This window comes from Numenius arquata, chromosome 3, assembly GCF_964106895.1.
Source record: "Numenius arquata chromosome 3, bNumArq3.hap1.1, whole genome shotgun sequence".
NCBI lineage: Eukaryota > Metazoa > Chordata > Aves > Charadriiformes > Scolopacidae > Numenius > Numenius arquata.
Window position 1 is genome coordinate 12109138 of NC_133578.1, and position 14739 is coordinate 12123876.

At 45.1% G+C, this 14739-nt stretch overlaps 1 protein-coding gene across 1 annotated transcript in view; it reads right to left on the reverse strand.

Moving 5' to 3' along the window:
• Nucleotides 1-6506, reverse strand: part of KALRN (kalirin RhoGEF kinase) — a 492654-nt gene extending 486148 nt beyond the window's left edge. The window contains 1 exon segment of the mRNA XM_074144827.1: nt 6434-6506. Coding sequence (XP_074000928.1) covers nt 6434-6506 — 73 coding nt within the window.
• Between the last annotated feature and the right edge of the window lie 8233 nt (nt 6507-14739).

A 14739-nucleotide genomic window follows, 5' to 3' on the forward strand; every position in this document is an offset into this window, starting at 1 on the left:
TAAAAGTAGAAACAGAATTATCTCCTAAGACCTTTATTAGGAAATAGGAATTATTTAAACTTCAATAAATGTTTTACATGGTATTTCACACTCCAGCATTAAACATACATAATTTCAATATACTGCTTTGAATCTTCACTGAATAGTTCGAAATAAAATAAATGAAAAGCATCTGAAACTAATGGTATTCCACAGTAATCACATACGTAATGACTTTCGCAATGACTTAAAATCTTTGCCCTGGATTCAAATACTGGTCTCATTCTGAACCAAGTCTGAAATACGACATGAAGACAGAAGTATTTTGCTGAATATTACTCCATTCTTAGCACAAAATGCTCTAAATCCCATTTCAACACACTGCAGCCCACATATCGCACAGGTGACTGACTCAAACCTACATTTACAATTGCCATTGCGGCGCCTGCGCTAAGTTCTGTTTTCAGTTAGATCCGTGAAAACTCACAAACAATTCCTCCGAAGTCCTCTGGATCTGTGCAACAGTAACACAATCTGTCCCAGAACTGAGTGGAAAAAAAATAATTCAAAATATTATGACTTCTTTCTTTTACAGCCCTCTACTTTTTAGCGTTCTCCATTCAGACAATCATATTTGACTTCTCTTTTCATATCCAGCTTTCTTTTGCAACATGCATATTGTAATATTCACTGTTATTCTTACCAGATTTGCTAGGCAAAATTCCCCAAGTGGCACAGTCCCTTCAGTTAAACATGGGGTGCGTGTGCCATGCAAGGCTGTAAAACGGGAGTTGTTTATCCAAAGAAATATTAAAAGCAGGACGCCAGTCCAAATCAAACAAAAGCACAAATACCTCTTAGTTGTTTCATGACTGACTTTAAGTTCCACCCATAAAACGTACAGCGCTACGGGTTTATAAGGCCTAATACTCCATAAGTATTTTCTTTGATATAACTATGAAGTACTTAAAATACCACTGGGTACTGTACAGTACATGTCGCCATGGAGCAATAAACTGCTATACATCCATAATCAACCTTCCTAGGGACCGTAAGGTCACAGCAGCTGAAACAACAGAATACTTCATCCCCAACCTTCAAAGGGCCCAGAGCACCTGTCCGGCCGGAGGACTCCCCAGCGGGCTCTTAACACGAGGGTGTGCTTGGAAATTAAACCAAAAAAAAACCAAGCACCAAAACCATCAAAGTTGCTCCCACTTTTAAACCCCCATGTTTCCCCAGCAGGTTATTATTATGGGACTTGATAAAACACGCTATGGGAGGCAGGTGGTGGGAAACAGCAATAGTTATATTTGCCTGGCCAAGTTGGATGCTCACTTGTATCCACACAGCTCATCATCCCAAGACACACATGGCCAGCTAAGGCCACATGCGAAATGGTCTACACACTCACTAGGAGGGTTGTACAGGGCTCCTCTTTGATGGCTTCGGGATGGCACTTTTCTTCTTTCAGACTTTCAACCCCAAAACCTTTCAATCGGTTGCATAGGCAACAGGTTCCCCCCCCCAATAACTTCTGCAGGTGCCATATCGGCATATTGCCACAGGCATATTGCATTGCCTGTGCTATAAGCTTATGTTTCCTATTGCACTCTGTTCTGGAAATGAAATTCAGTCCATACCAGCTCTGAACAGAAGCTGGGTGTGAAAGGCCTCTTCCTCTGGAAGTAATTCTCTTCAGCATTAATTAAATTAATATCAAATAGAATAAATATCTTCCTACTGGCCTATAACACAATGCAATCTCATCCAGAACAAACACATTGTAAATGACTATCAGATGTCACCCCTGTTGCCCTGTATGTACTTCTGAGTGGAAAGGAAGGAAGAAGTATGGGAAAGAAATGCTTTTCTGAACATAAATCATCAATTTAATTTGCTACCTTCCAGGACCAGACAAAAAGAGATCCTTCCCTTTTGTCACAAGACCCCGCAGATCAGCGGGTTCCACCCCATTTCTGAGTAGTGTCTGCAGGGCGAGAGGAGGAAGAGGATAGTCATTCCCACCAAGACCTCTTGATTCACCTATGCATCCTTTGCCATACCTACATGCCAATTCCCAGACTAGCAGAGCTCCCTCTAAGAGTCCGGAGGAGGAGGAGATGCGACAACAGCAGGGCAGAGCCACGTGGACCTCTCTCTGCACTGGAGTGTCCAGTGACAGAGGCTTGGGAGAATCTGGGTCCCCACATATAGCAAGATAACTGTCCTCCTGCCCCATGTCAATCACATGAAAAAACAGCTACAGTAGACTATACAGAAAGAAAGGAACAAACCTGATATTCCTGACAGGGTCAGAGGTCAAAGCCCCTAGAGAGCAGTACAGATTTTAATTAACAGCATCACCTTAATACAGGAGCTTTCCAAGTGGTAGGCACAACCTGACAGTGTTTTCTACAACAGAGCCTCCTTTATCAGTACACATTACCAGACCAGACCTTATAAATTATAAAGTCTCAAGGTGAGGAAGCCAGGCGTCACACGAACACCTCACCCCCAGTGACAACTCGGTTGAATTAATTTATCTGTTCTATGAGGAGACACTTGATTCCATCAACCTCGAGGAGCACTTCTCTGCAGAGATCATTTCAAGCACATCTATTGATCAAGTAGCCTGGCCACTGCCAATCATTTTAAAGTTATTTAGTAGCAGAGCTGCCAGTCACTTATGCACAAATGAACAACGCTGGAAGTAAAACCGGCTGGTGGAAAGCAGAAAGCAAACAGAATAATTCATCGCAGTCAAAGGAGATGGAACAATATCAATTTTCAACTCACTCACAGGAAGTATTGATGACAAAGTTGGCATCTTCATATCAGACATAATCAATGTTATACTTAATTGCCAGAAAAATAAATTAGAAAATAAAACTGTACCTGCTAGTGGATAGGAAATATTGATGATTACCCTTGCCAGTAATTGGTAATTTGCTAAACTGTTCTGTCACTGACCTCTATAAATATTTAAAGTTTTGGTACAGGATTTCCTTATATGTTTCACCTCTGCTTCCAAAACACACTGCACAAATTCCTGCAGCTTAGGCACAAAGGTAAAGCTTTCCCTCTGTGTCTATATCCAAGGGATATCTGTCATTCATATGCTTTGCAAAGGGACTTACGTTATGTTTGAAACAACAAATATTTGGATTCAGTTCCACGCAATATAAAAAGTCTCGGTACTCATTTAATATAGACTACTGAGAGTTCCACAGAACTTGCTCATATTTTATTATGTCACAAAAATAGACATAAGAAACTTAGTAAGGCATACCTAGGTATAGATTTGGTTTCTTACTCAAACATAAGCTTAAATAGAAGCGATAGATGTCACACAGAAATTACTGCCTCAATTCAGCAGCTAGTGTTATCCCAGAAATCAGAGCTCGAGACTGCAATAGTCATTTCTGCCCTTAAAGTCCCTCTGCCTGTTAATTTTTATCCCAGTTACATGGGAGTGATTGTCTAAAAACAAAAAAGAGAAAAAAAAAAAGACTGAATTACTCTCTGCATATATCTGATGGTGAAAATTAGAGTAGCCCCTACGCTGCCTGTCTCTGGGGAGGTTTAACTGACTGCCAGCATCAACCACACAGGTGTTAAATCCACCCTTTTCTTAAGTCATTCCTAGTTCTCATCAGCGTAAGCACCAGAACAGACTCTTCTTTATTATCTCGTGTTAATTCCTTCAGTTTTACTTTCCAGGTACAGCTCAGAAAGCTGCTATCTCAGTTGTCATCGCTGACAAGGGACTGCTACCTCCGAGTGTTTGGGTGCTGCTGGGGGAGCCACTCAGTGCGCGGCGCCGTTCCCAGCATCAGCCTCCTCTGCTGGTATCAGGGAGCAGCCTATCGATCCTCCTGGCTCAGTGCAAAACCCAGCTGGTTGCTAAAAGCCTCCGAGTGAGATATTGGTTGTTTGGATTCCATTTTTTCCACTGAAAATAATGAGTTCATGCTTTTCTGTGTAGTAGCTGTGAATTCAGGAAGTTTGGGCAGTTTACTGTATGTTTGTACTATTGGAGCAGCTAATCTTTAAACCACATAGATTCATTTTTTTACTTGATGTGAACACACAAGGTCATGTAAGCCACAGTGGTTATGCTTTACCAATCCAGAATACAAGTCAGGAGAGAAGGAATAAAAGAAAAAAGCTAAAATGAAGGGGGAAAGGATGCTAAGACAATGCAGATCTCTGCAGCTATTACAAATCGGACTCCATCTAGGAGTTCTCAGGCAAGGTTGCCATTGACAGCCTAAAGGAGGAATGGGCCAGTCAGGTGTGTCCTGTCTACAGCTGTTCTCCCAAGGCCCACATCAGCTGTTCTCTCTGCCATCCATTAAAACCAACTTCAGACAGGCACAACAGCAGCGCACAAACCCCAGAAGTGAATGGTGCACAAACACCACAGGAAACCAACAGTACAGTTTCATACGAGTTGAGTCTACTCTCACGTATTTTCCCCATTTCTCAGTGATGTTGCCTGGCCAGTGTAACAGCAGACAATCAAAATTAATTACTAATAGGTTGGGGTTTTTTTCATGTCATCTTTTTGGACACAAGATGCTACATTACAGCACAGAAACAAGATTTTTTCCATCTCCTTTGATGAAGCTTAAGGTAGATGAGACAACCATCATGAATGGCCTGTGCGTACATGCTTCAGTGCAAGGATGTGGCCTGGGAATCCCTTCCACGGCCAGGTTCCTGTGATTTTGTTTCCTGAAGAAGCAGAAACTTTAGGAGACCTTCTAAAATCTCCACATTAAATGTATAATGCAGGTGACAAGTGTATTCATGGCTCTACAGGTGGATCTTCAGGTGAATCAGGCAGTCTGGGAGAACTGTCTATTCACGTGGCTCCCTGCGCTTTTTCCTCAATTATGAATACTTTTTTCATACAAGCTAGACAGACTTGACTCTCTCCAAATTCAATTCTGCTAACATGCTTACATTGAGAAGGCAGTGTCACTGGGAAATTGTTCAGCTTTGAGTGAAGGAGGGGAGACAGAAGAAAAATGGGGGAAATCTTAACTATCGGGTTCCTTTTAGAAGGAAAATTGATGGGTTATTTTTTCTTTTTTTTAAACAAATCTGTCATTGTTGAGACTTAGGAAATTAGTTGTAACCAGGTAAGCTATCAACAGGCAAATATCCTGTGGCTTAATGGCTTGTGGATCACAAGATACCAACAGCCAGACCTTATTATAGTTATCCTCTAGATCAAAGGGCTTTCACATAAATGGGGTGCAGTCTACCATAGCAGAGAGCTGCTGCAGGCCTTCAGGATTTTACTACTTTAAAGTTTTGGTGATTACATAATTGTTTTTTTGTAACTGGAGCTCAAAGCGCTGCGTGTAGCTAATAAGCAGGTAGAAGGAAGAAAACAGCTGAAAAGCAAAGTCTTGACAAACAGCTGTAGCAATAAGTGTCGGTCCTAGCCTAAAAGGGTCAATCCCCTTATGAAACAAGCATTTAATCCTTTACAATTTTTAATTAAAAATCTACCAATAAGCCTATAATACTTTCTTAAGATTTTGTCTATAGAAGGGGAGGCGGTGGGGGGAAGCAGATCACAAGTTGTTTCAGTTGAGACACTGATCTTGTGCAAAACCATGTTTCGGAGCTGAGGGCTCCCACACAAACACCACCTCATGAACTGGTGGTGCAGTGGGGAACCCATCACGTACCCATTGCCCAGAGAACTTAATTAACCAGTGCATCATTAGAGAAGGCCCTACACCACGCTCTGCTGTAGCCCAGCTGCTCCTCTGCTTTCACTTCAGCATCCTCTGAAACCGGAGGAAACACAGGGAAACACACGGCTCTTGCCCAGCCCTGAGACACTTTGCGATCCCGTCCCCGCGAGGTCAGCATCCCCGACCGGCTGCAGGGCTACGGGCGAGCGCTGCCCGGGGCGCCCCAGCCCTCCCTGCCCACTCGAGGGCGGCTGGGGTAGTGCCCAGCGCTTCGCCCGGGAAGGGCAGAGCGGAACGGGGTGGTCAGGGCAGGCAGCCAGCTCCGCTTCTAAAAGCCGGCCGGCCGCCGCTGCCCGGGGCGGGGACCCGGTGGGACGCAGCCGGCGCAACCTCCCGCGGGGGAGACAACGCGGCGGCTCTCCCCGAGCATCCCCGCGGGGCTTTTGTGCCTGCTCGGGGCGGTGGCCCGCCCGGTCCTCTCCGGAGGCGGTCGGCAGCGGGAGCGCAGCCCCACAGCAGCATCCCTCCGGGGGCAGGAGGGAAGACCGGGGCGCAGACGAGCCGAGGGGCTGCGGCGGACAAAGCGAGAAGGCAGACGGGGACCCCCTTCATTCCCCTCTTTTCCCCTCCTCGCAGCTCCGCCGCCGGCGGTGCCCGCGCCGCCGCCGCCAGCCCCGCATCCCGCGGCGGAGGCAGGGCCCGGCGCTACTCCGGCCCCTTCCCCGCGGCTCCCCTACCTGTTCGGAAGAAAGCATCCACCTCGGAGTCGGGGACAGCGCCTTCCTCCGCCGCCCCTTCGGCGGGATTCATGGCTGGGGGAGACGCGGCGGCGAGCCCGGCGGCTGGTAATATCCAGTGAGTTAGGGAGGAGGAGAGCCGAGAGAGAGAGAGAGAAAGAGGGAGGGAAGAGAGGAGGGAGGGAGGGAGAGAGGGAGGGATGGAGGCGCGTTTAGCAGCGAGCCCAGCCGAGCGCCGCCCGGATCATCCCTTCCGCGGTGCCTGCGGGGCGGCTGCCCCGGGGCTGGGCTACGCTGCCCCCGGGCTGCGCTGGGCTGCGCTGGGCGGCGCGGCCCCGGGGCGGGGTGCCGGTGCTGAGCCCCGCCGCCGCCGGCCCCCTCCCCTCCACCCGCTATTGTTCCGACCTGCTCCGCTCCGCTCCCCCCCGCAGCCGCCGCCGCCGCTACCCCTCGCCGCGCTGACAGCCCGGCCCGTCCCCCGGCGGCCGCCCCCGCCGCTTCCCTACCGGCACTTCCTGAGGCAGACCGGGGCGGCCGCGGCGCCCCCCACCGCCGGGGCAGCCCCTCCGCGAGCGCGGCCCGGGCGGGGCGGGGGTCCGGCGGCTGCCGGCGGGGCGGGGCGGGCCGGGCACAGGTGCGGGCAGGGGCGCCCCGGCGGGGTTTAGATTTTTTATTTCCTACGCCTGTGCGCTCCGCAGCCGTATTGCTGTGCATCAGCGGGCTGCACCGCTGCCATGTCTCCCCTCTGATGAATAACCGCGGGGGCACGGCGCGGCGCTCGGCTGTCAGCTGGGCAAGCACGCGGGGAGAGAAAGTGAACGCCGGTGCGGTTACAGGGAAAAAACACCTTTCTTTGTTTGGGGGTGTGCTGGTTTTGGGGGTTGGCTGTTTATTTTTTGTTCATGGGCTGTAGGGCACGATTGCTTTGGAAGCAATCAGTGAAACTGCATGTTGTTGCAGGTATGCCTTCGTATTTTATTCTTTACCATCCTAGGCGACTAGACAGCCAAAAGGGAGTTTGAAAAGCCAAGATCCTGGTCCCAGCTCAGACATTGATTCAACTACCTAAATGATTTTTATTTCTCTCCTGTAGCTCCAATATTTGTGATTTGGGACAATAATTGTTGTCTCAAAAGGAGTGCTGTGAGGAATACTTGTTTGTACTTTGTTAGCAGCTGTGTTCAATATTACTCCCTGAGCCCAGCTATCAAGATTTCAAGCACAGACAGGCAGAGATAGACAGAAAGACAGATGTTTGCCATTTGGGCACTTTCCTTTCTTCTCCTCTTCACCTATTTGAAGTCCCACCAGCTCTTCATTCTTCTATAATCACGTAACAGCTCTAAAACTAGCAGCCTGCTTAAGAAGAAATGTTGCTATTCCACCTATTCAAAACACCGTTGTAAAACAGGAGTGTTACTCTCACACTTCACAGTTGTTCGTCTTTGTTACCTCTACCATGAGAAAGAAAAGCCAGCTGTTGGAGTAACCACCCACTCTGGCTGTATCATCCTTGGATAATCCTTGCTGCCAAAATAGCATCTCCCACTCTCAAGACCAAGAGTCTTTTAGCCAGAGCGTGTCCCCATGCCCTCAGTGTCATTATCCTGTAGGGGTAATTCCCAATCACCAGTCCTTTGCCACTGAAAAACTCGGATGTTTAAGTGACTCTATATGTGCACAGGAGTAAGTCTGCTGTAGAAGATAAGGACAAAACATCTCGGGGAACCTGGTCACCACAGAGGGACTCACTGGAGCACTTCAAAAGAGCTAAGTATCAGTGCATTTCAAGAAAGAAAATACTCCAAGTAGCAGAAGTCTCAAAGCCAACTGGTTTTAAGTGACACTGTTTGGATCAGATCTCAATCTGTCAGGTAGGTTAGCAGCTGAGGCTGGCAGAACCTTTCCTGTTTCAGCCCAGAATATTTTAGACAACAGAGGAACATGGGTTTCCTCCATCTCATCTCTTCTCAGTAGAGTGTAGAGGAATGCTGGATTTGGATGTATGCTCACTGACTAGATATATTGCACTTAATAAAAGGGGTGAAACTTTCCCAGCAGAAACTTAACTGTCAAAATGGCATTGACCAGGCAGGCTGAGCACAGAGATCCCAGGCACATCTTCTCTGACCTTACTGTTTACTACTGGAATTGAAACAGAATTGAGAAGAAAATCATATGTCATGTCTGGGGACTGCAAAAATAAAAGCAAACATCCTATAGAGATCTATCTACCATTTAGTTTTCCTCTGGTTGCCTTATTCCCTTCTGATCTCTGATCTACTGCCCATTTCCCAAGCCTAACACCAGCTGGTTTTAACTGAAGCCATTTACCTTTTTATGCTTACAGATAAAAAGGGTCATTTCACAGCTATCTGCAGAAAATGTCAACACAAAAGCTATGTCCAGGCTGCCAAAGTTCATTGCAGACCTCTGTGCTGCCTCTGAGCTCACATCCCTAGGACAACCAGGATGGCAGGACCACCTCCATACCAGGAACACCAGCAGTAGGGCATTACCACAGTACAAGCATCTGATTGCAATCAGTTTTTGAAGCACCAGGCTTTCTTCAGTGACTGTTCACCCCGTCTTCCACATCACACCATGATGCAGAAAAGCTCTGTGTCTTCCAGGCTCGAGCAAGCTGCGCCATCTCAAATCCCACCTCAAGATCCCATCTCTGAATATTCACTGCCCACAACCCAGATTTCCTGCTTAACCCTCATTCTTCCCCAGACTCGTACGTACAGATTGATTTGTTAGCGTGAGCTAAAACTTTGGTAGCTTGGAAGAATGTGGCTTCTTCATGAAGCATTTTGAATTCGCTCAGATTTAGTACAAACTGATGGTTTTTTGAGTCATAGAATGGTTAGAGTTGGAAGGGACCTTAAAGATCATCGAGTTCCAACCCCCCTGCCATGGGCAGGGACACCTCCACTAGACCAGGTTGCTCAAAGCCCCATCCAGCCTGGCCTTAAACACTTCCAGGGATGGGGCATCCACAACTTCCCTGGGCAACCTGTTCCAGTGCCTCACCACTCTCACAGTAAATATTTTCTTCCTAATATCTAATCTAAATCTCCCCTCTTCCAATTTAAAACCATTAGTCAAAGCATTCCTCCTTTAGGAGCATCCTTAGAAGTTAGGCAGGAGTTACCCGTAAGCAGGAAAGGTTTAGCATCATCCAAAGGGAATTAATGTTGTCAAAGACAGAGAAATTTATATTCCTTTTTTGTTATGAGCCCTGCAGGTGTGGCCTACAGCATCACTTGTAGAAATCACATAGGCTACACAATACATCTTTGTCTGTATAACCTGCAATCAATGGCATTAGAAAATGCCGAGGGAGGCAGAGCAGTTCATTTGACTGACCTGCCATCCTGACAACTACGCAAATTCCTGGTTAATGATTAAACCAGTTAGGCACTTATATTTAACCATGTAAAATACTGATATGTTCTGAAAACAAAGATATTTTTTTTCTTCACAGAACAACTTCATTAGAACAAGAATGGTCCCAGATCTCTCATACTGTGGAACAAATGGGAATTTCCACTTTTTAAAGAATGGGTTTTTTATCCAGTTCCATTAAAGTATATCAAGACTTAGCCATGCATTTTTGTTGCCCATCTCTGCTGTGCAAGGCACAGCAAGTTTATTCTTCTGTGCTTGCAGGTCCACTGCCCAGGGAAGCCCTGCACAATATATTCACTGTTTTCGTGGCATTATCGTTAAAGCAACAGTCCTGCTGTCACATTTTGTACACACCTCCTATATGCACACACCATGGCAATGCAGGATGGGGAGTACCATATTCAGATATCAGTACATTTTAGTGCAACCTCAGACATTAAGTGAGCTACTATTTTTATTAACAATGCAAGCAGAACAGGGCTGTCACTGTAAAATATCATTAACAACTAGGAACCACCATGACTTCAGTTCAAGTCTCGGCAACAAGTTTATGGTTTTTGTTGTTCAAAGAAGAGCTGTTAAATATAGAATGAAATACTTTCTGCAGCGTATAATTCACTTTTTAGATATAACGCTGAAGGCACCTACAGTTTCCTTGAAAAACAAAACACAAAAAAAACCCCTTTAGAATTACATAAGCCAAAATACAGTAGTTTCATTGACAGATACTGCTTTAATCTTTTGCATGGCTCCACTTGACAAATACCTCAACCCATACCAAACAACTTAGTTTAACTAGGTATGAATGTTTTTATTTGTGACAGCCTCTAAAGGTGCTCAAAGATCAGAAACTGTCACACAGGCTTTTGATTTAAGGTCTCTACTATAGTCAAGTTTTCCAATGGGATGGCAATAGGTGGCATCTGAGATGAAACATTTCTTAGCTAAATCTCATGAGCTTGCACGGGAGGAGGGGAACAAAAAAATCAGTAAAAATTCATCTTTCCAAGACAGCAGATCCAAGACAGAAGAAATGTATTTGAAGGCTCTAGGACAGTTGCATTGCTGGAAACAGTACAGGACTCCAAGAAAGCACATGCAATGTGGGTGTCCTGCACAAAGGATCAGGAGACAAGTGCTGCAAAACACAGTACACATGCCAATGGTTCTCATTCAAAAAGGGACAGGGAGAAAAATCCTTCTGCCAGGCTCAGCAGACAAGCCGCAGTCTGCAAGGTGCTGCAGAGACCGTTATTTGCACAGAAAGTCCCTCGCTTTCAGTGTCACAGCAACGTCTAAATACAGAGTGTTAATAGGTAGGATCAAAGAGAAAACCTGAACAGCAGAGCAGGAAAACATAAGTCTTAAAAGCACCTAAGGCTGCCTTGTTAATAAGTTATTTGCAGCTACGTTCCGGGGTATGTGAGAAGAATTTCTCACACCCAGAGACCTGTTCAGACCTATGTCTAGGTATTAGAGATGAAATTACTATGCTGTTAAATTGGACCAGACACAGGGGGTGGAAGTTTTCATCCGTATTCTAGGCTATCAGGAATGCTGGGAGGGAAAATCTGCAAGTCCCCAGAAACCCAGCGCACAGAGAAGCCTCTAGGGCAGGATGGAGGAGGCAGAAGGCATGTTTCATATGCTTAGACTCAAATGCCCACATATGCCAAAGATTATTTCTGCGCTCAGTAGACAGTACAAGGACATCAAGGTTGGCTGGAGCACCCACATATACATTTACACACATAGATTTGCTCTACCCTTTGTTCCAGCCTTAGATATGGAGCAGCTGTATGGGCAGGCATAGAGCAAGCTCTAATCCCATGCCAAAACCCTTGTCCCAGCGTCATCCCTGCTATTGTTATCCTCACCATCTATATCAAAGCTGAAGTGGGAATGTCTACTCAGTGTTCATCTAGTCTCCTGCTTCCACAGTCGACATTAGTTCCAATTTCCCCAAATTTGGACAGAAAGCTGAGCAGTAATCGCTTCTCTTCAGAAACACCACCCCATCCAGAAGAAAGTGATAACGATTAGCAAGACAATTTAAAAAATATAGATAGAGGAGTTTTATCACTGTGACAATGCAGAGGTTTACTAGCATCAGCAGACAGACAAATGTGCCTCTTCCATAAGATACAGAACTGCATTTGCCACTATGGCCACAGAACCTTAAACTGAGTTAGCAGAGAGCAGAACAGCTGATGCCTCCAAAAAGAAGATACAAGTCTTTCTCTAAGTTTACAAATATGAATCTGGAAAAAAAGTCAATAGTGACTGAAAATTCTTTTCTACTCAGTAACTATTTGGATACATTTGTTAAATAAGTTGCTAGGGATCACAGATTCTGTTAACTAATGGGAAAAAAAAGTCTAATCACAAAGGTGGTATCCCTCTGCTAGGCTCCGTTTGCAACAGCAGCGTAGAAAAGAGAAGCTTGTGTTGGCCAAGTTTACGCTGTACTTTTATGTACATAAAGAACATCAGTCTTAAGCACTGTTAAGCCAGAACATTTTATTCTAACTAAGTTTCCTGCAAACATTTAATCCTGATTCTGAAATTTTGCCAGATTCTTAGCGATACTGAACGGTATTTATTTACCAGGAGCTCCTAAACTCCATACAGCCTCCCAGGCAAGTTCTGCCCAGCGCAGAAAGAGTTACAGAACTAGACCAGAAAAAGGAAGGATTAAATATTGAAGTGTTTTGGGAAGAATGTAAATGTACATAGTAGCTATTCAGAAAACCAATTTTAAGGTGAAGCATGCATTAAAATTAAACAGTGACTACTACTTTATTACCACAAGCATTCATTTCTGTGCACTTGTAGGATACTAATTTCACACATGGTTGGACATAAATACTAACCTGTTTTCCATTTCACCAGTATAAATTAGTGTGAGAAAGAAGTTTCTTCCTGGGATAAAAGAAAATCATGGTATTGTATGCAAAAACAAAACCAATGTGAGTTCAGGGTGTTTCTTTTATAAAAAAAATTAGAAAACTAAATGATTGGATCTCTAAATTCATTAAAGTTTTTAGGCTTTGGATTCTCCTAAGAAGCCCTAATAATGCCCATAAATTAATCAGCTAACACATTAGAAATATCTTTAGAACATCAAATGATTCATACCGAATCAGTTGGTGTCATCTTGATAGCCTTTCAAAACCCTCTAGACCTGCTTACGAAAAACTACACTCTACAGTCCCCATAAATCCTGCCAGCAATCTTTACAGACCCTGTGCCTGGCAGCTGTTTATCCTGCTTAGTGCTTTACAATATCTATAATACTGAAAATATACATTGTAACATTCACGCCAGACTCCACCCAGTAACTGGAATGTTTTTTCCCAAATTACCCAATGAATAAGATTAATCAAATACATTTCATTTTGTTCTTAATTGAACAACACAGTATTGCTCATGTAACAAATTTGGATAAATCTTATCTGCAGAACCTCACATGAGGAACTGTCACAAGATGCCCCTCGGGGTTTTTTTGTGGCAGTTTGGATTTTGTGGGGTTTTTTTTGAAAACAGAATTATTGTTACTGAAGGGAGCAATCAGTAAACTACTGAGGCCAAATTTGATGCACCAGAGTCATTCAGCGACTTTGAGTTTTCACCCACATTCCTGCAAGCACACACAGCCGTTCTTTCCACTAGATCTCAGGGGCAGCCATAACTCTTCCTGACACCTGGAGCAGGGGTTGGTTATTCAGCATCTCCCTGCTTTCCAGCAGGGAACTACTTCTCTCCAGAGACCTTTAAGAGTCTTGCTGAGCAGATCTCCACTTCTGCCACCTTCCCCAGATATCTTTTCAGCCTGGCTTACAGCTATGGCTGGAGAGTCTGGAGATATTCTCCTTCAGTTATTGTCCTTTTTGATTTTATTTTTTTTTTTATCCACCTAATAGGAGATCTCCTGTCTCTGCTGCCTATAAACAGAGGTTCACAAGGACAGAGAGTAGCTCCAGCTTCCTCCCAGTAGTGCTTGCTACAGGCAAGCATGAAGGAGGGAAGGTGTTGGGATACTGGGAGTATAACAGAAGCACATGTGACTGCAACCAAAGACTAGTAACCAGGCAAGGAGGAAGATGTGTCCAACCAGCCACATCCTTGTGCTTCCCAGCCACCCTGGGCTGAGGGCCAGCCTTCCCCCCCACTCCACAACTACAGACATGGAGCTTAGCTGCTTGCAGTTGTACTTCAAATCTCACACAACTCAAAGCCCAGCTCAGCTCTGAACTTTAAAAGTAGGTCTCTACTGCCACCACATCTTGCTCAGAGTATCTTACACTCTCTGTGCATTAAGAGGCCAGGGATGGATTCCCATGGTTTACGAGGAGACCTAGACAGACAGACAAGGATGATAATGTGCACATGGTATACTGGAGATTTCTGATGAGGTTTGTGCCGGTTCCAACAACTGCAGATATGAATGTTTTTCACCCTACAAGAGATGCTTCAGCAGCAGAACATTCAAGGAAGAACCTCAGTACCATAGAGAGGCCCAAGAGCCTCTGTGTAATTTGGGCTTTCAGAACAAATTGCCACTTTGATATCTGTATTTTAAGTTCTAGTGCTGAGGGGACCCAGATTCAGGCAGAAGCACAGATGTTGTGTGCTGAGAGCTTAGAAGGAGATAAAATTAGGAACCAGATGGAAAATCACAGATGATACTGTTCCACAGAAGGGGCAAGACAGTATCTGAAGATACTATCTTCAAAACAATATTGTTTCTAGCCACTGTGACACTTTCTCTGAGAGGAAGGTCATTTATACGACAGCAGGTAAGGCTGACATACTTTCTGCAGTAGAAGAGCTGCCTTCATATTAGGTATTTCTACAGCCTGGTCTGTCAGTCTGATAGAGGCTGGTATCAA